The sequence below is a fragment of the Erinaceus europaeus genome, chromosome 15 (genome assembly GCF_950295315.1).
Source record: "Erinaceus europaeus chromosome 15, mEriEur2.1, whole genome shotgun sequence".
Classification (NCBI taxonomy): domain Eukaryota; kingdom Metazoa; phylum Chordata; class Mammalia; order Eulipotyphla; family Erinaceidae; genus Erinaceus; species Erinaceus europaeus.
Genome location: NC_080176.1, coordinates 73,901,318 through 73,925,959, shown reverse-complemented (window position 1 = coordinate 73,925,959; position 24,642 = coordinate 73,901,318). Strand labels below are relative to the sequence as shown.

Sequence of the window (24,642 nt, the reverse complement as noted above, 5' to 3'; positions counted from 1 at the left end):
TGCACCGCCACCTGGCCCTCATCCTCTTATAGTCTCATGTGAAAAACCAAGGGACTCACACAGGATCATCCTGGTGAATATATATGAGTAAGATCTCACTGCTACCCAGGCATAAGAGTGGAAATTCTAAAGCTCAGACACTGACTCTTTTCATTCTTGGGTTATAGTTCTAACCCTTATTATTAAGAAAAGACTCCTTTAAAACGCATGTGGTAAGATTTTAAGACTTCTCCTCTTTACAGATAGAGACGGGTGACTCTTTGAAAGACGATGTCTTTCTTTCGTTGCAATGTTTAAACTGTGAAGCGATTTGGAATTCCACCAAGCCTACTTCACCCTATCAATCCAGTTATAAATAAAAGGCTAGAGAGAGAGAGAGAGAGAGAGAGAGAGAGATTACTGAAGTAGAAGTCAATTGAAAGCCAGGAGAGCCGGACTGCTGGTTTTTGTTTATAGCTGGCATGCTGGGACCCTGACAACAGTAAAGAAATGCTGCTTTCTTGGCAGGTAGCCGCCATTGCACAAGTCTGTGGAAGCTTCTCGGCCTGTGAGAAGCAGCTCCTGTGAGCCCTTTTCTAAGGCTGTGGCTACATTTGCTAAGGGAATAAATTACTCAAAAAGTTATCACTGGTAGCATTCAGTTCCTTTAAAAATCCTTACTGTGTGTGCAGTGTTCTTGAAAAAAAATTTTTAAATGAAAGAATGAGAACAACCATTAAGAGTTTACTGTTCAAATTTTTTAATTTTTTAATTATCTTTATTTATTGGATAGAGACAGTCAGAAATTGAGAGGAAGGGGGAGACAGAGAGGGAGAGAGACAGAGAGACACCGGCAGCCCTGCTTCACCACTGGCAAAGCTTTCCCCCTGCAGGTGGGTGCCGGGGACTCGAACCTGGGGCCTTGTGCATTGCAACGTGTGTGCTCAACCAGGTGTGCCACTGTCCGGCCCCTTTACTGTTCAAATTTTTATGGAAGTTTGCTTTTTTTTATTTGCCTCCAGGGTTATTGCTGAGGCTTGGTGCCTGCACTATGAATCCACTACTCCTATGGCCATTTTTTAAAATATTTATTTATTTATTTTTTGGATAGGACAGAGAGAAATTGAGAGAGTAGGGGAAAATAGAAAGGGAGAGAGAAAGATAGTCACCTGCAGACCTGCTTCACCACTTGTGAAGCGACTCTCCTGACAGTGGAAAGCTGGGGCTCAAACTGGGATCCTTACTTTGCACTATGTGCGATTAACCTAGTGTACCACTGCCCAGCCCCCAGAAGTGTACTTTTACATCCATAGAGAACTTGATTTTAGAAATTATTTTTGTGCGAGTCACTTGTCAACAATTCTTCATGCAATTTTACTTACTGTGAGTGGACCAGGAAATATAATGCAACAGTTAGAAAAGGAAACACATAAAGACCTTAAAAAATAAAAACAAACAAATAAACAGACAAAAACCAAATAAACAAGTAAGAGCACTGCTCAGCTCTGGCTTATGGTGCTGCTGGGGATTGAACCTGGGACCTGGGAGTCTCAGGCACATAAGTCTTTTTGCATAACAAATGTACCTTGGCTAACAAGGCACATTAGGCTACATGTACATTTTACAATCCAAGTTTATACACACAGAGATCAAGATTTTGCATATAGGGTATATATGCAACCTGCTACCTTTCCATTGACTTTTACTATGCTACAGTGTTTGTATAGTCAGTAAAAGCAGAAGCATATGATTAGTAAACACGCTAATAAGAACAACAGGGTGGGATATGGAGATTAGGTGGTGGGAATTGTGTGGAGTTGTACCCCTCCTACCCTATGGTTTTGTTAATTAATCCTTTCTTAAATAAAAAAATATAAAAAATATGAATAAAAAAAAAAAAGAAAACAAACAAACAAAAAAAGAACAACAGTGTTCTCAACTCTGATACCACCATCCAGACCTTTTAGCCCACCTGTACATTAGCTCTCGGGCTCAGGCAAAACTTTCTTTTTTTTTTTTTTTAAAGATTTTTTTTCCATTGTCTTTTCTTTTTTTTTTTAAATATTTATTTATTTATTCCCTTTTGTTGCCCTTGTTGTTTTATTGTTGTAGTTATTATTGTTGTTGTCGTTGTTGGATAGGACAGAGAGAAATGGAGAGAGGAGGGGAAGACAGAGAGGAGGAGAGAAAGATAGACACCTGCAGACCTGCTTCACCGCCTGTGAAGCGACTCCCCTGCAGGTGGGGAGCCAGGGTTCGAACCGGGATCCTTATGCCGGTCCTTGTGCTTTGTGCCACCTGCGCTTAACCCGCTGTGCTACAGCCCGACTCCCAAAACTTTCTTTTTTAAAAAATTTTTTTTTCTTTTTTTTTTATTGGGGAATTAATGTTTTACATTCAACAGTAAGTACAATAGTTTGTACATGCATAACATTCCCCAGTTTCCCATGTAACAATACAACCCCCACTAGGTCCTCTGAATCCTTCCAGGCAAAACTTTCTAATGTCATAAGCTACATGGAACATACCTCAAATAGACTAACTAGCTTCTTACCACACAAAGAGCTCTAGTTTCATCTGCTCTATTCTTACCTTTGGGTTCCTGATTATTAAACAATTTCTCCTGCTTTATATCTTGCTACCTTTCAGCCACCAAGTTGCAGATGCTACTAAGATTCCATCCTGACTTTCCTGGGCAGAAAACCTCACTAAATGTGTCCTGAAGTCTCTCTCCAGAGCCCTATCCCACTAGGAAAAGATAGAAGCAGGCTGGGGGTTTGGATTCATCTGCCAACATTCATCAATTAATGAAGCCAAACCTTCTTCCTTCTGCACTCCAATAAGAATTTTGGTCTCTACTTCCCAGAGAGGGATAAAGAATAGAAAATCTGGGGGGTAAAGGATAGGAAAGCTACCAGGGGAGGGGATGGGATACGGAGTTCTGGTGGTGGGAATTATGTAGAGTTGTACCCCTCTAATCCTATGGTTTTTGTCAGTGTTTCCTTTTCATAAAATTAAAAAAAAAAAAAAGAACAGAAAAGCCAGGGCCAGGTGGCGGCACACTTGGTTAAATGCGCGCGCGTGCGCGCGCGCGCGCACACACACACACACACACACACACACACACACTACAGTGCAAAAGGACCTGGGTTCAAGCCCATTTCCCACCTGCAGGGGGAAAGCATCACGTGCAGTGAAGTAGAGCTGCAGAGGTCTCTTACTCTCTATCTCTTCCTCCCCTCTCAATTTCTGTCTCTAAATAATAATAATAATAATAATAAATAAATAAATAAATAAATAAATAAAACAGGAAAGCTTCCAATGAAGGGGATGGGACATGGAACTGTGTGGAGCTGTACCCCTGCTGTCTTACAATCTTGTTCATCATTATTAAATCACTAATAACATGTTCTTAAATATTACAAAAAGAACAATACTGTTTTGATAAAACAAGAGGCAGGAAAGTAAAGACATTAAGTGAATTAGATACATGAAACTTTGGAATGAGGACAAAAGCCACCATGCTTTTTAAAGAAGAAGAATAAAATTCAACAGTGTGTTTACCATACCCTTTTCGGTTTTTGACTCTTGGCCTAACTTGTACAATGAAGAGTGGACACTTAGAAAAACAACAAACTTAACTATCTTACCGTATACTCCTTTGTCTAGAAGCAGCAAGAATTCAGCCACGGCATTACGCATCTCAGATTCAGTCAGATCCAACAGTGAAACGACCTTGAAATCTAGCTGTCGTAACAAGTTGGTCAGCTCATACACATCCACCAGAGGGGCTTTGAGCTTGGGGTGTTCCCAGTAATTCATATTTCCTATCAAAAGGGCAACTTTGTCCTTTGCTATTAAAAAAAAAAAGGAGGGATGGAGGGAAGAGGATTAAAAGATGATATAAAGACTAAAATAAAACCTTTACACATAAACTCTCATGATGACTTCAGTCATTTTCTAGTGTAGCTTTCACTTATTTACTGGCTTAATTTCATTCTATCATTATTGCTTTATGTAGTAGCCTCACAGGCTCTGCTGAGGAACACAGAAGCTAGTAAATCAAATCCTCAGAATTAGACTCCTCAGGGCTTTATAGAAGCAGGCAAAGATTCCCATTTATCTGTATATCATTTATAATGGTAGCTAACACTAAAGCAATAGCTTTATTAAAGTTACAGTAAAAGAAATTACAGTTGAGTAGATCTTTGGAGCAAATATAGGTAGGAAAAGAGGTTTGAGATTGTGTTCTCATCAAATCGCGTTCTGTTTTGCTGAGAATGGGAGAGGTTAAAAATACAAGAAGTGCCAAAAAGAGGGACAGGGGCAGGGAGAATTCACAACAGAGTAAAGGAGAGAAAAACTGGAACTGAACTTGATCTCTATCTTTACATTTACAGTGGATACACTGTCTTCTTGGAGCTGTGTGCCTGTGTGATTCTGCCACTCCTGGTGTATCCTACTTATTTATTCAGATAGAGGATGATAAGCACAGGAGAGTCAGAGTGAAATGGAGAGACACCACAGCATTGCTCCAAGCTGTGAAACTTTCCTTCTGTATAGTGCTCTCATGTGGTGGGCAGGGGATCAAACCTAGGTCCTCGAGTGTGGTAAAGTGTACTCTCTACTAGACGATCTATTTCCCAGGCCCCACTTTTTTTAGCTTCTTGAAAGACTCCCAAGGGACCAGTTTGTGGCACACTGAGTACAGCCAGGGCACACATGGTGCAATGTATAAGGCCCTTCCCCTTTCCAGTCCCTACCTACAAGGGGAAGCTTCATGAGGGGTGAGGCAGTGCTGCAGGTGGGGTTCAAGGTGTTAATAAAGACGCAGCCAGGCCAAGCCAGCTGGAACATGTTGGGATGTTTTCCTCCAGGGCTGGCAGGAGGCCGTGTACAGCATATGCAGGGGTGCAATCTGTGATGAAGACAGCGGAGAGCTGAGGAGGAGGAGGGGGAGAGAGAGGAAGGGGAGGAGGGGAAAGAGGAAGAAGAGGAAGGAGGGAGGAGGAGGAGGGGAGCACCTGCTGACCCAAGAGCCAGGCTGGTGAGAACTGTAGACCCCCCTACTTCTCCTGTACCCCCCACAACCCTGGTCAGCTGACACAGGGCAGAGCTTGGTGACCAACCTCTGTCACAAAGTGCTAAGTAGTTTATTTATAAGTGATTGTGAAGAGTACTCTATGAAACCAAAAGAGGAAGAAATAATCACTCTGCTGACTCAGTGTCTGCAAGAAATCATATATCATTTCAGATGTCCCAAATCATTAAGACAATTGAATATCACCAACAAACAACAAACAAAAATCTCTGATGAAACTCCTTCCCCTCCACAGAACACTTTTAGTCTACTGTTAGTCTGGAAAAACAAAATGCAACAAACACACTAGTGCTGACTCAAAGAATGCGCCTTTCTGAAAAGTGACAGAAGGGGGCTGGGAGCTAGCTGGCTTGGTATAGCACAAGGACCTGGCTTCGAGCCCCCAGCACCCATGGGGAGCACCATGCTTCATGGGGCAGCTTCAGGAGTGGCATCTCTTCTTTATTCTTTGTTTCTCTTCTATATGAAGTATAGAAGAAAGGAAGAGAGGAAGAAAGAAAGAATCTACTGGGAGTGGTGAAACCATTCAGGCAGGAAACCCCAACAAAAACCCTGGTGACAAAAAATAAGTTGACACAAAAACTCTACTTGGTTAAAGGCTTTCTTACTTTTGGGCCACAGAATCTTAATTCTATAGTCACATGTTTAGAGGTTTCTTGCAAACCACCTGTTATGAGGACACACAATTTAGGAAAATGTGAAATGACACTCAAGTGACATTTCTTAGTCTAAATTAAAAAAATGTATTTATTATGAGAATGAGAATGAAGTGACAGGGAGAGAGAGTCAGAGCGCTGCTTAGCTCTGACATACGGAGGTGCTAGAGATAGAACCTGCAGCCTTTGGGGTCTCAGGAATGCAAAGTGGTGCTCTAAGCTGTCTTCCTGACTCTAATACAAATTTTGAACTTAGTAAAAGTTCCTGCAAGTCAATATAATGGTAGTTTCTTTTTGGATCCAAAAGGGAAGGCCAATTACTAAGACTACCTAATGTATATTTAAAACAGGCATACAGCTTCCCTCAGGCTGCTCTGAGCTATAAAATCTCTAATGAAAAAGCTGACAACACTCCAGTAGATGCAACAGGAGCTTGAACAACATTGTGTATCACTCAGGTCGTCTTGTCCCCCTTCATGTTTCTTCTTAACTCAGCAAGACGTGCACTCTTACACCACTCTAAGCTCTGAATAGGAGAGGGAGCTAGTTAACGACAAAACAGAAAACCAGCAGTTAAATGAAGCCTTCAGGAGATACTCCTGTTAAAGTTAATTTATTCTTAATTGGTTTTGTTACTTATTTAGGAAGAATCTATTTCACAGAATACAAGGTTGAAATCATTTGAAAATTATATGCCTTAAAATGTTTCTAACAGTTGCTTTGACACCTGAACCCCCAGCCCTACCCCAGTGATAGACAGCAATCTCTACGATGACAGCATTTGCCTGAATTTCACGTGAGTTACGATGGTGGTAAGAAACTCTTACCTTGCCCAACTCTGCTTGTACAAGAGTTGGTTAACACCGGGAGGGCTGGAGAGGATTTAGACTAGAGAAGCAGCAGCAGAGGTTGAAATTAAGACATGACAAGGACCCAGTCCAGGAAGTTAGTTGTAGAATGAGAAAGGAAAAGTCAGACTTTTAGCAACATGACAGAAAGCAATTGTAAATTCACAATTGAGGTGATAAAAGCAAGGAATCAAAGAAAACTTAAAAGAAAAAATAGCAACTCTATAGACAGTGTAGTAGGCTGAATTTCAAGTGATAAAATTAGTGGAATAAGTTTCCTATAGAAAACCATTTACTGTAAGAGCCACCCACAATTTCTTGAACAAAAACTATTGTTGGAAAAAGGGAAGCAAAGATGCCAGTTAATTAAGCCCTAGAAGAATAAAGTCAATTCTGAGAACCCCTCAATAGTCCCCAGTCATTGTCCCAAGCCTAATGCAGTGAATTATTTAAAAAGTGGTGTGGTGTCCTATCATTAATTGAACTATTCTGCCAGTGAGTTACTGACTTTCTCTCATCCAAAGTGTATTATTAGTAATAGTCCCAGACACCCAGGAAAAGACCTGGCACTCATTAACCATTAGATAAGTGTTTATTTTATTTTATTTGTTTGGTTTTTTGAGACAGAAACTTAGGAGACAGAGAGAGAGAGAAAGAGAGAGGGGGAGAGATAGAGAGATTAATAGGCCTGCTTCACCACTTATAAAGCTTTCCTGTAGGTGGGGATCGGGGGCTTGAACTCAGGTCCTTGTGCATGGTAACATGTGCACTCAACTGGGTGTACCATCACCTAGATCTGATAACTGTTTAAATAAAAAAAAAAAACTATTTAAATTGCTCATCAAATTTGACCTGCTGAATATACAGTTCTTGTGGCTCTCTCATGTAAGATTTTTTTTTAAAAATAATTTTATTAATTTTATTTCCTTTTGTTGCCCTTGTTTTATTGTTGTAGTCATTATTGTTGTTCTTGATGCCATCGTTGTTGGATAGGACAGAGAGAAATGGAGAGAGGAGGGGAGACAGAGAGGGGGAGAGAAAGACAGACACCTGCAGACCTGCTTCACCACCTGTGAAGCGACTCCCCTGCAGGTGGGGAGCCGGAGGCTCAAACTGGTACCCTTATGCCAGTCCTTGCACTTTGCGCCACATGCGCTTAACCCGCTGTGCTACCGCCTGACTTCCAATTTTCTTGATTTTAATGAGAGAGAGAGAAAGAGAGAGAGAGAGATACACAGAGAGAAAGATACAGAGAGAAAGACCAAAGAGCACTGCTCAGCTCTGGCTTATGGTGGTTCTGGGGATTGAACCTGGGACTTCAGAGCCTCAGGCACAAAAGTCTTTGCATAACTATTATGCTGTCTCCCCAGCCCTTGGTGTAAGATTTTTAAAATCAAAACTCAGTCTTTCATGCAGGAGTCACCTGTATTCTGCCCATCTCTGCAGCATTAGAAAAAGATGCCTCCCCCGCCCTCACCCCCTGGAACTAGGTCTTGCTGCCTTCAGTCCCCCCAAATCTGGGCTGCCATGTGATTCTCTCTCTGGACAACAGAACGTAGCAGAACACCTCGACTGTTATGAGTTTGAACTTGAAGAAGCCCAGACAGCTTCCAGTTTGGGGATCTTGCCACCATGCAAAGAAATATGACACGCGGAGGCCATGTGGGGAAGGTGAGGAGGAGAGAGAAAGGGGGTGAGTGAGCAGACAGAGTGGGACACAACAGAGAGCCAGGGAAGCCCAGGTCCCCTCAGGAGGAGTCACGATTTAGCCACAACTGATAGCTACCACTTTTCCAAGGAACTTAGAAATCTGACTTTTTTCTTTGCTATCTGATCAGGGACAACTGCTTCTAATTCTGAGAGGATACAGTGTGGGCCAGCCTCCCCCCATCCCCAACTCAGAGGTGAGTCAGGGTGTGCCCTTCTCACTGACCTGACATCGTGGACTTAAATGTGATGCCCACCTCTGTGCTGGTGATGCCCATGACTGATGCCTTCTCCTTAGAATTCCTCTTCCCTATCTGCAGCTGTCTGCTGGTTCTGACTAAACTGACAAACCACTTCCCTCTGAACTCTGGCTTCTGATTCTGTCCTCTCTAACTCAATGGGCTGAATCACCACCCACCTCATTGTCCAAGCAAGAATTACAGCAGGCGGGGGGTGGGGTGGGGTGGGGTGTTACTGTTCTCTTTACTGCTGATGTTCTGAAAGTCTGTTTCTGTTTTGCTTAGTCCTCTTGCTTTGCTCCTACTTTTCATACCCTCTGCAAGGTGTTAAATGCCTACCTTGGGGGTTTCCAGGGACATCCCACTCCTCACAGGCCTCCCACCCACTAGAGAACGTTTTTGCAGTAATTCCATCACTTAAAGGTCTGAATTCTTCTTTATCTTGTAATTGTACTGGTATTATTCTAGTTTAGATTCTCATTAATTCTTACTTGGAGCATTACAACAGTCTCTGGTTATTGCTTGTCTTCTAAAACAGAGTTCACATTGATCAAAGACTGGCTTTTATTCTTGCCTCCAGGGTTATCGCTGGGGCTTGCTGCTAGCGCTACAAATCCACTGCTTCTGGCGCCCATTTTTTCCATTTTTTTATTGGATAAGATGGAGAAAAGCTGAGAGAGGAGGGGAAGATGGGGGGGGGAGAGAAAGACAGACACCCGCAGACCTGCTTCCCCACTCGTGAAGTGTCCCCCTACAAGTGGGGAGCTAGGGGCTCTAACTGGGATCCTCGCACAGGTCCTTGGCACTTGCTTAATGTGGCGTGCTACCACTTGGCCCCCAAGACTGGCTTTTTAGGGAGACAAATCTCATTCACCTTCTATCAAAATGTGTCCTTCCAGCAGCGTGCATGAGAAACAGGTCTCTGTAAGACCTGTGCTCATCTCCTCCTACTTTTCTCTCCTCTTTCTCCCACCCTCTCCTGTAATGCCCAGGGAATGAGAGTGCAGGGCCTTGTGTTTGCATGTTATCACCGAACTGGCTCCTCAACCCAATTTTCATGCTGCATTTTTGACAGAGAGAGGAAAGGAGAGGAGCAACGTGCCATTCTACCATCTATGCAGTCCCTTTGGTGCTCCCAGATGGTGCTGGGGATTGAACCTAGGACCTCATGGTAGTGAGGTGTGTGCTTTTTTCCAGTTGAGCCACTTCCTGGTCCCTCACCTCTACCTTCTTGTGCTAGAATATCAGGTATCAGTGGAACTCCCCAAATACGGTGCACTGTCTCCGCTCCCTAGTTTTGTACTTGGGATTCCAAGCTTTCTCTGTCTAGACGGCTATTTGCCTATATCCACTGCTCCTGGAGGTTATTTCTTCCCTTCTGTCTTCCCTTACTGTTTACTGTTGTTGTTATTATTATTGTTGTAACTGCTGTTGGACAGGACAGAGAGAAATTGAATAGGATGGGAAGACAGAGAGGGGGAGAGAAACAGACATCTGCAGACCTGCTTTATCGCTTGTGAAGCAACTCCCTTGGAGGTGGGGAGCCAGGGGCTCGAACCAGGATCCTTGCGTCAGTCCTTGCGCTTCAAACCATGTGCACTTAACCTGCTGTGCTACCGCCTGGCCCCCTCAAATTCATATTCTTAAGACTCCTGTTCTACAACTTCTTTTATGACAATCCCTAAAATAAAATATTTGGTTTCTGTTATTCAACTGTTTATAAAAGCTGCCAAACTCACAGGTCTTAAATCCTGTCAGGATCACGTTAAGAGTAAAGTAATTCAATGATACTTTGACCAAGTATTTTAATCACCTACATGTTGCTACTCACCTACATGTTGCTCAGCTGTCTTCTCTTTATTGTCTACAAAAAGATGAAAAAGAAAAAAAAAGGTGTTAATATTTACAATACAATTGCTGTCAGAATTAGTCAGCTATGTGGGAATAATGAAAAGCTATGTGGGAATAATGAATGAATGAGCTTCCTAATAACTAATATTTAAAATTTTCCAATTCATGACACAACATATTGCTGGGGAGGGGGGCAAGCTCTATATTGGAATCAAGGCAGGGGAGTGCCTTCAGTAACCCCAGAGGTCTGGTGACTACAGAAGTGCTTTCCCTGTCACTCTTTCAAAGACTGCTCTTGCTTTCAGATTAAAGATCACACTTCCCCCAGCAGTGGCCTTTTACGATGTGAGAGCTATATGCAATAAAAAACAAAGTACAATGATATTTTAATAACTCATTTCATTAAGAAAAGGATCTATTTATTTACTAATGAGAGTAAGGAAGAGAGAAAGAACCAGATCGTCACCGCAGCACATAAGATGCCGGGGATCAAACTTGGGATTTCATGTTTGAGAGTGCAACACTTTATTCATTCTGTCACCTCCCAGGCTGCTATAGATATGTAGATATATATTTATTTATTTAGGGGATTAATATTTTACAGTTAACAGTAAAATATAACAGTTTTCACATTCATTACATTTCCCAGTTTTCTGTATTACAATACAACCCTCCACTAGGTCCTCTGCCATTGTTGGTATGCTTCATATTGGTTTGGTCTCCTTCCCCCCACCTCTGGGAGATTGTGGTTTAGCCCTGCTAGTTTCGTGCGCCCCCTTGTCCCCGCCCCTGAGCCCCTACGGATGTCCAGAGTCCCAGCCGCAGCCGCCGGAGAGGAAAGATGGAGAAAGATGGAGAAGCACATGGTGTGGTGATTTGCCCGCTCATGAATAAAGATTAAACTGCATTCTCTGCCCAGCCGTGTGTCCTCGAGTCTCAGTCTACCGCCGCGAAGCTAGCCCGCCCTACTGGAGCCCCGAACATTAACGACATGCCATCATGTTCTTGGACCTGAACTCTCTTCCCCACCCACCACAGAGTCTTATACTTTGGTGCAACACACCTGCTATTGATATTTTATATTACCTCGGTATACTTATTTATTTATTTTTTTACCCTTACAGTCTTACAATCTTTAAATATTTCCATTTGCATGAGATAGTATTTCAGGTAAGTTAGACTTTCAACTCTAGTTATCTACCACATCTCTGTGATTGTGTCTACACTAATCTTTGCATAAAATCAACAATCATGCCTGTAATGCTTACCAGGATGTCCCAGATTATGTAACTCATCTAAAACAAAGTAAAAGAAAACAGATTAGGTTAACATAGTCAATTTAACACACACAGAACAGACCAAAGAAGCAGTCTTTGATGATCTCCTAACCACCACATAATGCTTTGTCTAGTACCTTAAGTGAGAAGCCATGCAACACTGAGAAATGAGAAAAGCCCAGATCCAAGCTCCACAAGGAGTAGAAATGTATTTAGCAACCAGTTAGTGTACAGCAAATCGCTCAACAGGGAAGAACACTCTCTGGGTGCCATCAGAACTTCTGAGTATTTCACTAAGTGACAAGAAGCTAAAGACACTCTTTTATGATTGGTTCCCAGTTTTAGATATTCAGAACCTCTGCAGAACGAATGTAATCAAGAGATAGCTCTTTCTGTGGTCTCAACTAAAAGCGTCTTTCAACTAATGGCTAATCTTGATCATCTTTTTCAAAATGAATCTTCTGACAGTTTAAGATTTAAAGAACTACTATGACAATGCCTGCCTCTGACCATACCTAACTCCCCCATCTTAAGCATTTGATGTTGATAAGCTGCACCTGTCACAACAGTGACTGTTCTGTTTTGCCAGGACCCCACTCAGGACCTTGTATTATACTGACTTGAGTCTTCTTGCCTTCCTCTTTGTCTTGACTGTCTCTCTCAGACTTTGCTTATTCTGATGATCTTGACACTTTGGGAGCTCAATGGTGAGGCATTTCACAGACTGTCTTTCAACTGGGATCTGTCTGATTTGCTTCTTATGGCTAGAATGGTGTTAATATGGCTTTGTAGGCATAGTGGTCTCGGAATTGTTAACTTGTGCTGCACAGCCTTGGGATTGATGGCATGATCTAAGCAGATATCCACAACACAGTGGCCATCTATTTTCCCTTGATAGCTTCTATGAAGACACAGGTGAATATTAACAATAAATTATAAACATTATGCTTGAGATGCTGTGGAGGAATTTTTCTTTACACGGGATATAAAATCCACTAAAGAATGACATCAGCTATAGATCAGACTGTTGAGTGCACCTTGTTACCAAGCACAAGGACCAGGTTTCAAGCCCCTTGTCCCCACCTGCAGGAAGAAAGCTTCACAAGCATTGAAGCATTGTTCCAAGTGTCTCTCTCCTTCTCTATCTCATTTCCCCCTCTCAATACCTCTCTGTCCTATCCATAAACAAACAAAAAAATCCCCCAAAACCCTACATACATATATCTGTCACTTCAACTATCTTTGAAATAGCTCTGCTGTCCTAAACTATTCCCTAATTTTCACCTAATTCAACCCTATCCTACTCCTTGTTGCCATCAAATGAGTTAAACAAAATACTCAGAGGGAAACAGTCTCCTGAGAAAACCAACATGGACACTATTTGTGATGTGTCCTTCTACCAGTAACAAATCTTATCAGCTTTTTGGAGAAAAAAAAAGGCAGAAAAGTTGAATTTAACGTTTCCAACTGACAAGATTGGAGTAATGTCACAGCTTCTGAGTGTCTCAAATTCAAGATTATTTTGTAGATTGTTGCTGCAAAAATCACAGGGAGAATGTGGCGGGTGAGGGTGACGTCCAGAAAGGTGGTAATTCGCAGACATCACTCTGCTTCCAAACAGTTTGTTCTTGGTCTCTAATGTTAGGAAGTCATGCAGTAAGTTGAAAGAGGAAGAAGAGAAGAAATAAGAGTTTGGCTAGGACTTCTCTACACAGCTTCCTTCAAGTTGTCCCAGAGATGTGAGAGAATTCCTATTTATAGCCACGTACTGGGACTAAAGTAGCAACTGGAGTATTTGCCAGTGATGCTACAGAAATGTGAAGAACTGGAAAATGAGAAGACAGAAGGTTTAATATTATCTTCTTATTTTATCCAAGGTTGCTTTCCTTACCCTGAGTTTTTATATACTAGTCTAAAGAGACAGCCATTGGAAAAAAAAATCCTTTGCTTTCTACATATATGATATTATAAAACACTGTGATGTCTCACAAAGGGAACACTCACTTAATTAAAAAATGTATGCAGCATTAAAAATTGCTTAGTTAAGACAAATTAGAAGCTTGTGCTGAAAGAGATTTTCAGTTCTTTTTTTATGATAAAGATGAAATGGCAGATTAACCTACAGCCTCGTAGCTTCAAAACTAGATGTTATCAATCTGGCGTTATAGTAGAATATCTGATATTTTGTAATAAAATTAAAAGTCAAATCTGGCATAAAGCTACACTTGCATTTGAGAAGCTCTTATCATGACTAGGGGTAGATAAAACGATGCAAGCAAAAATAATCCTGGTAAACAACTATCCAGGAAAATAACTTTTTTAAAAATAAATTTCACAAAAGCTAACATTAAGAATTGCAAATGTTCACTATTTATAAAATTCTGTTTAAGAAACTTTTTTTTTTTTTTTTTACTTATTTTTGCCAGAGGGCTGCTCAGCTCTGGCTTGTGATACTTCCAGGGCTTGAACCTGGGACTGTGGAGTCTCAGGCATGAAAGTGACTCACATAAATATTATGCTACTCCTTAGCCTCAGGAAACTTTACTTGTATATGTGGAATAAAAGCTGTTAATTTAAGAGTTTGCCAGTCTAACTGTATCAAGGCCAATCGACAAATCCTGCATCACACGATGTCCACAGCTAGTGTTTTTTCCAGTCGCTGCACTCAGAAGGTTAGAGCCCTCCACCAAACCCAAGAAGAGCCAGCATGCAAGGTCTCTGGTTACAAACCAAAGAAATACACTACCTTCAGTGCACTCCACTGCCTCATCTGTTCTTCCTTGTTCCAGAGAAAACAAAGGTGAATATATTGTAATTCAGAATCTTAGGAAGGGCAGCCATCAAGCAAACAGAAAAAGAAGTACAAAAACACTTTGGACAACCATCACACACATCCTCTCCTACTATTAACAATGTAGCTAGAGACCTGTAGCTGCTATGTATTTTATGATGGGGATTAAGGATTAATAAAATTATCCTGTCCTACGCATGTTTATGATGTTTGTTTTAAAAGAATCTTGTTAAAAATATTTTCCCAGCACCTGTATTACCATGTATATGACCCAGGTTCCAGCCCTGGCAACATATAGAAATTACTATGGCAACAGAGGAAGCTCTGGGATGTGGTGATTCTCCTTCTCTCCCTCTCTCTCTCTCCCTCCCTCCCTCTCAGAAAGTAGAAGATCAATGACATCAGGTATGCGCAAGGCACCAGTTCCACACCCCACACCCTCACCCCCCCAAAAAAAAAAAAACCTTACTAAATCAACAATTTTACGGCTCAAACTATAAAGAACTTGTTTTGGCCACAGGAGTTTACCACCAACTATCAAAGCAAAAAAAAAAAATAATAATAAGTAACAATAACTAAATAAAAATATATCTTCTCTTGGCTCTTTCTGTTCTTTGTATGTGAACCTAGATACTTATTTTAGCTTTTGCTTTTGAATTTATAAGTAATATAAATCTTGACATTTAAGACACTACTAAATAGAAAAAGGTAAAAAACAGTCGTTTCATTTCGTGTAGCTTATATTACACTCCTTGTTTCAGAACACCAAGACTACTTACCTACGATGATGTCTACCTTCTTGCTATCTTGACTTTCTCGATCATTATACACATGACACCAATAGGTCCCTTGGTGCTCCAGATCCACATAAGGCACCTGCATCAGAACCAGAACACACACACGTCCTCTTGAGTTTCATAACAAGCAAACATTACAGAAGACTTTAAGATTAGTTCTGTTCACTGAAAACTAGCAAGCAAATGACAGAATGATTCCAACACCGGTGAGTTTGGTGCAATATTATTTGAAATCTTATAATGCCCTCAGATGAGGACAGGTTTTATGTGCAACATCAGAATCAATTCATACTAAATATTCAGGTCCATGAAACAAACACTGAAGACATTAAAATCTCCCAGAGGATATGAATCTTAATAGTCACTTTACTTTTAAACTGTATTATTTTACATACTGACACTTAAGACACACACAAAAAGACCAAAATGCCATCTTCCTACCATGTACAGCTTTTTTGTCTCGTGTGTTAGGGGTGAGTCGTCTTTGAACCACTGGTAGTGAGGAATAGGGCTTCCCACAGCAACGCACTGCAGCACCAGCGTGCTCCCAGGTGCCAGCTTCTGGGACCGAGGCTCCACACAGATCTGCAGCCTGAAGTCAGAGCTGCCGTCCAAACTACCTTCAGTTAGGAGACATAATAATAATAAAAAAATTTCTCCTGATTTTTAAATAGATATGTTCTCTCATCCACCCTTCAATCTACTTATTTTATTCTTTCTATGTTTAGTAGCATCACTAAAAGTCTGGCTCATGAGATGACAGCAGGACTATGAAGAGGTGATGTGTGGGTCTAGGACTGCTGTCAGTCAGCAAGCTTGGAATGTCCTGACCTGGGCAGATTTTGTCATTGCAGGACTCCCCAGAGCTTCTAGAGTATTAATGTCCACTGTGAATTTAAGAGAAAAAAACAGCTCAGTGGTTAACCCAGAGCCTTATGGATGGGAGGCATGCGCTCTACTAATAAGCTACCCATCTGCCCCTGATGGTTGATTCCTGATGTCAGAGCAGACTGGATTACTTATCAGTCAGTACTTGTTATACGGTAAAGACAAGGAAGTAGGAAAATCATCTGATGAAATGTGCAGCTGCAGTGACGTTAAGACTCGCCTTTCGTGCTGACAGCAACTCTGGAGGAGCTTTGACTTCTTATTCTGCTTCATTTATTTTGAAGACAGACAGAAAAAGTGAGAGGGAAGTGGGAGACAGGGAGAGAGAAACACCCACAACGCTGCTTCGTTGTTTGTGAAGCTTCCCCGCACCTGTCTCCTGCATGCAGATGGAGGTCAGGGACTTGAACCTCATGCACCGTAATGTGTGTGCTCAACTAGGTGTGGCAATGCCTGGCCCCTGAGGGTTTTACTCAACAACCTAATTTTGGGGGGAGTAATACAACAGTTTAAAGAAAGACCTGGAGTAGAAAATGGGGACTGAAAAGTAAGCAGGACAATGTGCCAGAGCACAGGCTTTATATGCTTGAGGGCCTCAGAGGGCCCCCAGTTCAACCCCTGGCACTACCATGAGCCAGAGCTGTACAGTGTTCTGGTTTTTCTCAAGAAATTAAAGCATAAAAAAAATTAAAGCAATAAATCTTTTTTTTTAAGTAAGCAAGATTATATTAGATTCTTTTCTTCTAAATTCAGAGACCTGAACATTCAAATCCATAAAAAAAGGAGTCTGAAGACATCAGCAATAGACCCAGGCTAAGAATGTATAGGGGTGTGTGTGTGTGTGTGTGTGTGTGTGTGTGTGTGTGTGTGTGTGTAAATAAAGAGAAAGTCTGTGGGACACTAACACAAGTGGACACACACATACATAGACATACACATGCACACACACAGAGACATACACACACACACATACACACACACACACACACACACACACACACACACACACACACACACACACACACACACACCTGTCCATTGAGAAAGAAGGTCAAAAAGCTCATAGGATAAAATCTTTGACAACTGGGGCCATTATAGTGGGTGAATTTTTGGTACTTTGAAATTACTTAAAAATTAAACTTTTCAAAGAATGTTTTATTTATTTAGGATACAGAGAGAAATTCAGAGAGAAGGAGAGGGAGAGAGAGATACATGTAGCATTGCTTCACTGCTTATGAAGTTTTTGCCTTGCAGGTGGGGATGGGGGGCTTTGAACCTGGTAGCATGTACACTTTACCAGGTGTGTTACAGCCTAGCCCCAAAACTAAACTTAAATTTTTAAAATTATTTTTGTTTATTTACTGGATATAGACAGCCAGAAATCGAGAGGGGAGGGGGTGATAAGAGAGGAAGAGAGACTCCTGCAGCACTGCTTCACCACTTGCAAAGCTTTCCCCTTGCAGGTGGGAATTGGGGGCTCGAACCTAGGTCCTTGAGCACTGTAACATCTGTGTTCAACCAGGTGTGTCACCACTTGGCTCCCAGAAGTAATCTCTTAAAGTCAGGCAGTTCCCATCCTACCATTCAAGTTGTTATTACTTACTCCGGAAGTTCTCTGTTACTTCTGTGACATCACAAACATCCAGCTGTGACCACTGGCTGAATTCAAAAGTGAAGTTATCATTCACTCGACAGACATAAAAACCTGCATCTTTTACATGCACTGTGCTAAAAATAAGTTCTGATGAATTTCCGTTTGGGATCTGTGGAGGAATCAATAACAGAATATCGGTGAACAACTCTTCAAAGCATGCCTTATAGAATGTCCCATGCATTGTGTCAAACTGCTTCGGAGTTTTGAAAAGGTCTTTTCAGCCCAAGTTCTAGAATACTTATTCCTAAAAGAACAAACATTTTGAGTGATTTAGGACTTAAGTCTCAGGTATCTATAGTGTTTTACAAATCCTTTAACCTGAGCATTAAGACCTCTCTTATATACTTTCCTAAAACTCACTACTGGAAAGATATTTGTCGTTTAAAGCCACAGACCTGTTGGCTTCTAAGGGATGTGTAATGATAGCACTTAGGTGAAAAGGCCACAGAATATGGTGAAGACCATGACTAGCATCTAGAAAATAGAGGCCACCATTCCAATTCAGTTCTGAGGAGACTCACTCTGAGGGCACAAGCAAGCTGTCTTACATGTGCCAGTATTTTCTAGGACAGACTCCTCCTTAACTGGAAGTCTCCTCTTGTGGTCTGGCTGGGGCAGGGCTGTGGAGGGCACAGCAAGAATGGGGAAGAATGGCTGCCTGAAGGCTGTCCAACCTTCTGCCCTTGGGCTTGGGCCACCCTGTAAGGTCTCTGTTCCCTTTGCGGCTCCCACCAGTGTATCAGTGCCCCCACTCTGCCACACATCCTGGGCCTTACTAAGTGCCTTGTAGCTGGGACTCCTTACAAAGCAGTCCCACGAGCTCACCTCTCTTCAAATCTGAACTGACTGGATTTAATGCTCTTCCCTGCACCTCAGCAAGATATTTTGCTGAAGACGTGCCCACTAGAGCTACTGTGCTGTCTTACAGAGCACCGAGTTCCCTCAGCAGTACTTGAAGTCACTGACATGAGAGGAATCTCTGAGGCCTGCCGCCAAATTGCAGCCTAGCGCCCTCTGCACCTACTTCTAACTGTGCTCTTCCTCATCAGTGTGGAAAGGGCACCATCTTAGCAAGTCTGGGGGGATCCACCAAGAACATTCAAGTTGGTATGAAGATTGATTCAAGTTGAAGACATAGGTGGTTTTTTTTTTGGGGGGGAGGGGGGAGCTGGGGCCTGGTGCATGTGCAGTGTCACTTCTGGGGGGTGGGTGGGTTTCATCTGGAGAAACAGAGAAGGGAGTGACGTCACAGCACCAGAGCTTCCCCTAGTGCTGCCCTGATGCTCCCATATGGTGCCAGAGCTTGAACCTGCTGCTGCACAGCTGGCCAGACAGAGGCCCTACCCAGGGCGAACGCTCTAGCCCTGAAAATTATTGAATTAAAGATTCTGGTTGGAATATATTGTTATTATTACTATTTGTAACTGCCAACAGGGTTCTTGCTGGGGCTTGGTGCTGGCACTATGAATCCACCACTCTAGGTAGCCATTATTTCCTTTTCTTTTTTTCTTTCTAATTTGATAAGATAGAGACTGGGGGGGGGGAGAAATAGAGAGGAAGAAATATAGACACCTACAGACCTGCTTCACGGCTTATGAAGCATTGCCCCCCACAGCAGGTGGGGAGCAGGGGCTTGAACCTGTGTGCTTGAGCATGGTAAGGTGTGTGCTCAACCAGGTACGTCACTGCCTGGTCCCTGGAATATATTCTGTTGTAAATGATTTTGCACAGATATGCTAGAATGTTCCAGTGATATTTGTTATTTGCAAACATCATTGTTTAATGTCAATTACACAGGTAGCCCTATTTTCTAACATTTTTTGAGTTGAGAACCAGCTTTATTACTGAGTACCACATTTTGGTGAGACAGTTTTAGAGTCACCTTACCACAATGACAAGTTACTTTAGAATAACATGGGTAAAAATAGCAAAAAATTTCAGGTTCTTATGCAGAATTTCTAGAAGTACACATTCAATTCTCTGCTGTGCTCTTTTATAACAGAGGGAGTGAAAGATGTTTGGCACATCACCATTTTTTTTAAAAGAAGTTCTCTTTTTTTATAATTTATTTTAAAGCAAGAGAGAAAGACCAGTGCACTGCTCAGCTCTGGTTTATGGTGGTGCTGGGGACTGAACCTGGGACCACAGCACCTCAGCCATGAGTCTTTTGCAGAACCATTCTGCCATCTCCCAAGTCCCACGTTACCTCTTTATTCATCTTGAACCACTGGTACTGCACAAAGGGGTGCCCGGTGGCTCTGCAGCACAGCCTCACGCACTGCCCAGCTAAGACAGCCTTTGATTCGGGATTCACAGTGATCTTTATTCCTTAAAAAAACAATAAAGTTAAATCATCAAAGCCACGGCAGAGGGATTTTCCTTGCTTCTATTTCTGAAGTCTCCTGGCCCCAAAATCCCACTCCGAGACCAGATGATAGTTGTGTTCACCCCAGGCACTGGAAAACCAAGGGAAAAGAAACTTTCCAGCAGACTGTGTTCAACTGTCCCTGGTGTGTGTGTGTGTGTGTGTGTGTGTGTGTGTGTGTGTGCGCGCGCGTGCTTGGAGCAGGGAAGTTTGCTGAAGTTTGTCAAAACTTAGAAATCGTTTTCCTAAGCAGGGAAGCAACTGTGGAAGCCAGAACTCCCACCTTTTGCACACCAAAAAGAATTTTGGTCCATACTCCCAGAGGGATAAAGAATAGGAAAGCTATTAGGGAAGGGGATGGGTATATTATTAGGTATACTATTAGGGAAGGGGATAGTTCTTGTGGTGGGAACTGTGTGGAATTGTACTCCTCTTATCCTATGGTCTTGTCAATATTTCCATTTTATAAATAAAAATCGAAAAAATTGTTTCCCATGTCCTGTTGGGAATGGGATGGACGTGCCTTGGCATGGAAGCTTCTAGGCAGGAGGCTGCAGTGCCAGCTCTGGGCATTCTTAGTCAGCTATGCCCAGGGGGCACTTTCAGTAAGATGCATGTAGGAATGCCATCAAGAAGGTTATCAAAAGGCACTGAAATATCACAGCTGTGACAAGGACCAGGTTCAAGTCCCAGTTCCCACCTGCAAGGGGGAAGCTTCACAAGGAATGAAGAAGGGCTGCAGGTGTCGCTTCCTCTCTACTCCGCCTCACCTCTCAATTTCTCTCTGTCCTTGTCAAATAAATAAATACAATATTAAAAAAATAAGAAATCTCATGGCTATGGGTAAGCAATGATAAATGATTGTGTAAGCAGAAGCCACAGAAACGCAATGGCCAGAGATAAGATTGATATGAGGGAAGCAGATGCTTCTCACCAGAGACACGCCTGTCAGTGGGAAAAACCTGAACAACTTTGACAAGAACTTTGGAGAAAGTCCTGGAGTCACGTGGGTTGTCCTGCCTTCTGCCCACAGACTCGCTTCCAGCAGGACACCTGCTGCTCTGTCCTGGGAACATGGGAAGAAATGTGGCTCCTCCCCCAGTTATGTGAGCAGACGGGGGGGGGGGGGGGGGGCGGGGGGCACCCTCAGTCAACCCCACAGAACTGGCTCACCACTGCACTGCTACCACCCGAGTCAGAAATGCACCACTAGGCTGGCCCTGGACCCCCCGGCTTCGGAAACTGTGAGATAATAAGCAGTAGCTGACTGAAGATTTCAGTTTGGGGATGATCTGTCATGCCGCCAGACAGCCGACACATAGAAAACACCAGCAGAGAAGTCTGCACATGCGGAGGGAACTGTACACGGGGCTGGGGGAGAGGGCTTTCAGGGAAAGGAGTGAAGCTCATTAAAACTTCCTTTTAGGGGGCAGGTGAGATAGCTCAGCCAGAAGGGTGTCTGTCTCATCCTGCCTCCACCTTCCCCCACCACATGTGAGCATGACAGCATGGGGACGGCTGTGGTGCTGGGGTCTCTCTCCTGTCCAGACCTGATGAAAGCTGGCCTGGAGCAACAAAGTTCCAGCAATGACAAAAATAGTGACACATAGCAATCACACACACACACACACACACACACACACACACACACACACACACACACACACACATTTTATTGCCACCAGGGTGATCACTGGAGCTCAGTGCTGGCTCCATGAATCCACTGCTCATGGCAGCCCACCCTCGGCTGGCCTTTCCCTCCAGACTTTCTCCCCATGTCACGGCACCCAGGGCTCTGCTTCTCTGGGAAACATCTGTCCGTGAGCTGCTCTCCTATCCCAGTCTCCCATCACTGTCACCTGCTTTGTGGCCGGCGCTGCACTTGTGACCTGAGACTCGTAAGACCAGTCAAAGGAGTTATCTGAGAAGAATGGGGACCTCTGGCCATCCCCTAACCCTTACGGTAGCCTGGTGTGTGTATAAAGCGTCAGTAAGTGCTACAGTCTATGCTGCATATGGCACCTGGGTGCTACACTGTCCATGGCTATTAGTGCTGCTGTCATCACACATGCCCAATCAGCAAATGTGTGCCGGGATGCCCCCTGTGCCACCATATGCCAGGCACTGCTCTGGCTGATGGGTGGAGGGGTGACTAAGGCCCTTGCTCTACTGAGGTCCGAACTCAGGAGGAGAAACTGACAGACACAGAGATTTCAGAAGACGAAGACAGTGGCAGTAATCTGATCTCTGTCAGACCGACTTCTTTCTCCTCTGTGAATGGTGGCACCAGGACACATGGCTAGGTCTTCTCAGCCCTGGCTGCCCCAGTAGTTCCTTTCTCCCTCTGCCAATCTTGAAGTTTAACAGACAGATGCACACGGAGTCTCTTCTGGGTGCACAATGTGCTGACTGGACACGCTTGTTTGCTGTGAACTGGTGCTGGCAATGGAGCTAATGAACACCCCCACCGCCGCCTGGAGTGAGCACTGCTCTGTGAGTCTCCATGCAGCTCCCTCACTGACCACACCTTCCAGCGGAGTGAGCCTCTCTCAATAAAGCTAGTATGCCGGGAAGAGAACTGAGCTGGTGAGCCTGCCGTGGCAGCTGTGCTCTGCCCTTACACGGAGACAAGAGCAATGGAGGTTGGTTCAAAGGCTTTCCCGGGGCTGAGAGATAGCTCAGTGGGTAGAGTGTTCACTTTTCCATGCATGAGGCCTTGGGTCTGATCTTTGGTACCTTGTGTGAGCCAGTACTCACGGAAGCTGCATGGCTGGTGGGACAGTGCTCCAGTGTCTCTCCCTTTCTCTTCACTAAGTGTCTAGCACAGAAAAACAACAACAAAAAAGGACTTGGGAAGATTCATGGTAATACTATGTATGTGTGTGGCCCTTTGTTCATTCTTCAGCAACTCTTAAAAATAAATAAATAAAAGGCTTTCTTCTGGGAGGTATTAGACAATGGGAGGAGTGACTTCAGATGGGTCAGGGTGCTCTAAAAATTATCCTTCCTTCATGTGGAAGATGAGAGCAAATCATTACAAACTGTTTAATGAGAGAGAGAGAGAGAGAGAGAGAGAGAGAGAGAGAGAGAGGAGAGATCAAGAACAGAGCAGAGCATTACTCTGTCATATATGGTGCTGAGACTCAAACCTCAAGCCTCAAACATCCAAAGCGTACACTCTACTCAATTGACAACTTTCCCGGCTCTGAGTAAGTTAATCCTGTTTATGTTGTTGATTTTGTCATCAGGACTTCATCACTCAAGGTCAATTTTTTCAGCAGAGAGAGAGGGAGGGAGAGACACAGAGAAAGACAACTCAGCACCAAAACTTCCAGGTAAGCTCTCTGGCCAGCTTGCTTTTTAAAATTTTTTTTAAAATTATCTTTATTTATTTATTGGATAGAGACAGCCAGAAATGGAAAGACAGAGAGAGGGAGAAACAGAGAGACACCTGCAGCCCTGCTTCACCACTCACAAAGTTTTCCCCCTGCAGGTGGGGGTTGGGGGCTCAAACCCATCCTTGTGTACTATAATGTGTGCTCAGTCAGGTGTGCTACCACGTGGCACCACTAGCTTGCTTTTTTTTTAAAAAAATATTTATTTATTTATTCCCTTTTGTTGCCCTTGTTGTTCTATTGTTGTAGTTATTTGTTGCTGTTATTGATGTCATCGTTGTTGGATAGGACAGAGAGAAATGGAGAGAGGAAGGGAAGAGAGAGAGGGGGAAGACAGACACCTGCAGACCTGCTTCACTGCCTGTGAAGTGACTCCCCTGCAGGTGGGGAACCGGGGGTTTGAACCGGGATCCTTAAGCCGGTCCTTGTGCTTGGTGCCACCTGCGCTTAACTTGCTGCGCTATCACCCGACTCCTACTAGCTTGCTTTTTAACACATGTTCAAATTTGGGCTCTGCACTGTCTTGTGACAGCAGTTTGAGCAGTCTGGTCCTGCATAAGTGAGTAAACACACATTATTTACGGGGTGTTGCTTCAAAGACTGAGAGCAGAAAGGCAACAGGTGATTGGGAAACCGCCCCCGTGAGCAAGAAAGGAAAGAAATAGCCACCCACTGGTCCAGTCTTTAACCGCTGGCTTCCTTCCACCAGCAATGCCACAGGGAGCTAGGGTCTGTCTCTCCTTCCCCACCCTCACCCCCACAGCGCCCACCTGTCAGCAGGAGCTGAACACAGGCCAGGAGGGTGCAGGGCAGCAGGCTTTGGAGGAAAGCCCTGTCTAAAGGGTGAACGCGCAGCTTCCTGGCAAACACGCCTGTTCTCAGACAACATCTGCAGAGGAGTCAGAGGTGGCTCTGCTTCCAGTAAGAGGTCTGATGGGCCAGGGGGACCTTGTTGCCAACACACACCTGAGGTGTATGAGGTGCTGAGCGATCAAATTGAGCACCCCTCTGGGCTTAGAAACCGGATAGATCTGGGGATCCCTCCCTATACAGGAGTCACCAGAGGCCCCCTTTAGCTCGTCTCTCCCACAATG

General features: G+C 43.4%; 1 protein-coding gene across 2 annotated transcripts in view; it reads right to left on the bottom strand.

Annotated features, from left to right (window-relative positions):
• MALT1 (MALT1 paracaspase) overlaps nucleotides 1–24,642 on the bottom strand; it is a 57,025-nt gene that overhangs the window by 19,129 nt on the left and 13,254 nt on the right. Inside the window, exons 3-10 of one of the 2 annotated variants that reach the window (XM_007529028.3) lie at nucleotides 19,995–20,116; nucleotides 17,738–17,897; nucleotides 15,688–15,866; nucleotides 15,229–15,325; nucleotides 14,405–14,437; nucleotides 11,650–11,676; nucleotides 10,362–10,394; nucleotides 3,630–3,833 (exon numbers count right to left, since the gene is read on the bottom strand). In XM_007529028.3, coding sequence (XP_007529090.1) covers nucleotides 3,630–3,833; nucleotides 10,362–10,394; nucleotides 11,650–11,676; nucleotides 14,405–14,437; nucleotides 15,229–15,325; nucleotides 15,688–15,866; nucleotides 17,738–17,897; nucleotides 19,995–20,116 — 855 coding nt within the window. The remainder of the gene's footprint in view (nucleotides 1–3,629; nucleotides 3,834–10,361; nucleotides 10,395–11,649; nucleotides 11,677–14,404; nucleotides 14,438–15,228; nucleotides 15,326–15,687; nucleotides 15,867–17,737; nucleotides 17,898–19,994; nucleotides 20,117–24,642) is intronic. The other variant, XM_060173944.1, reaches the window with a different exon arrangement.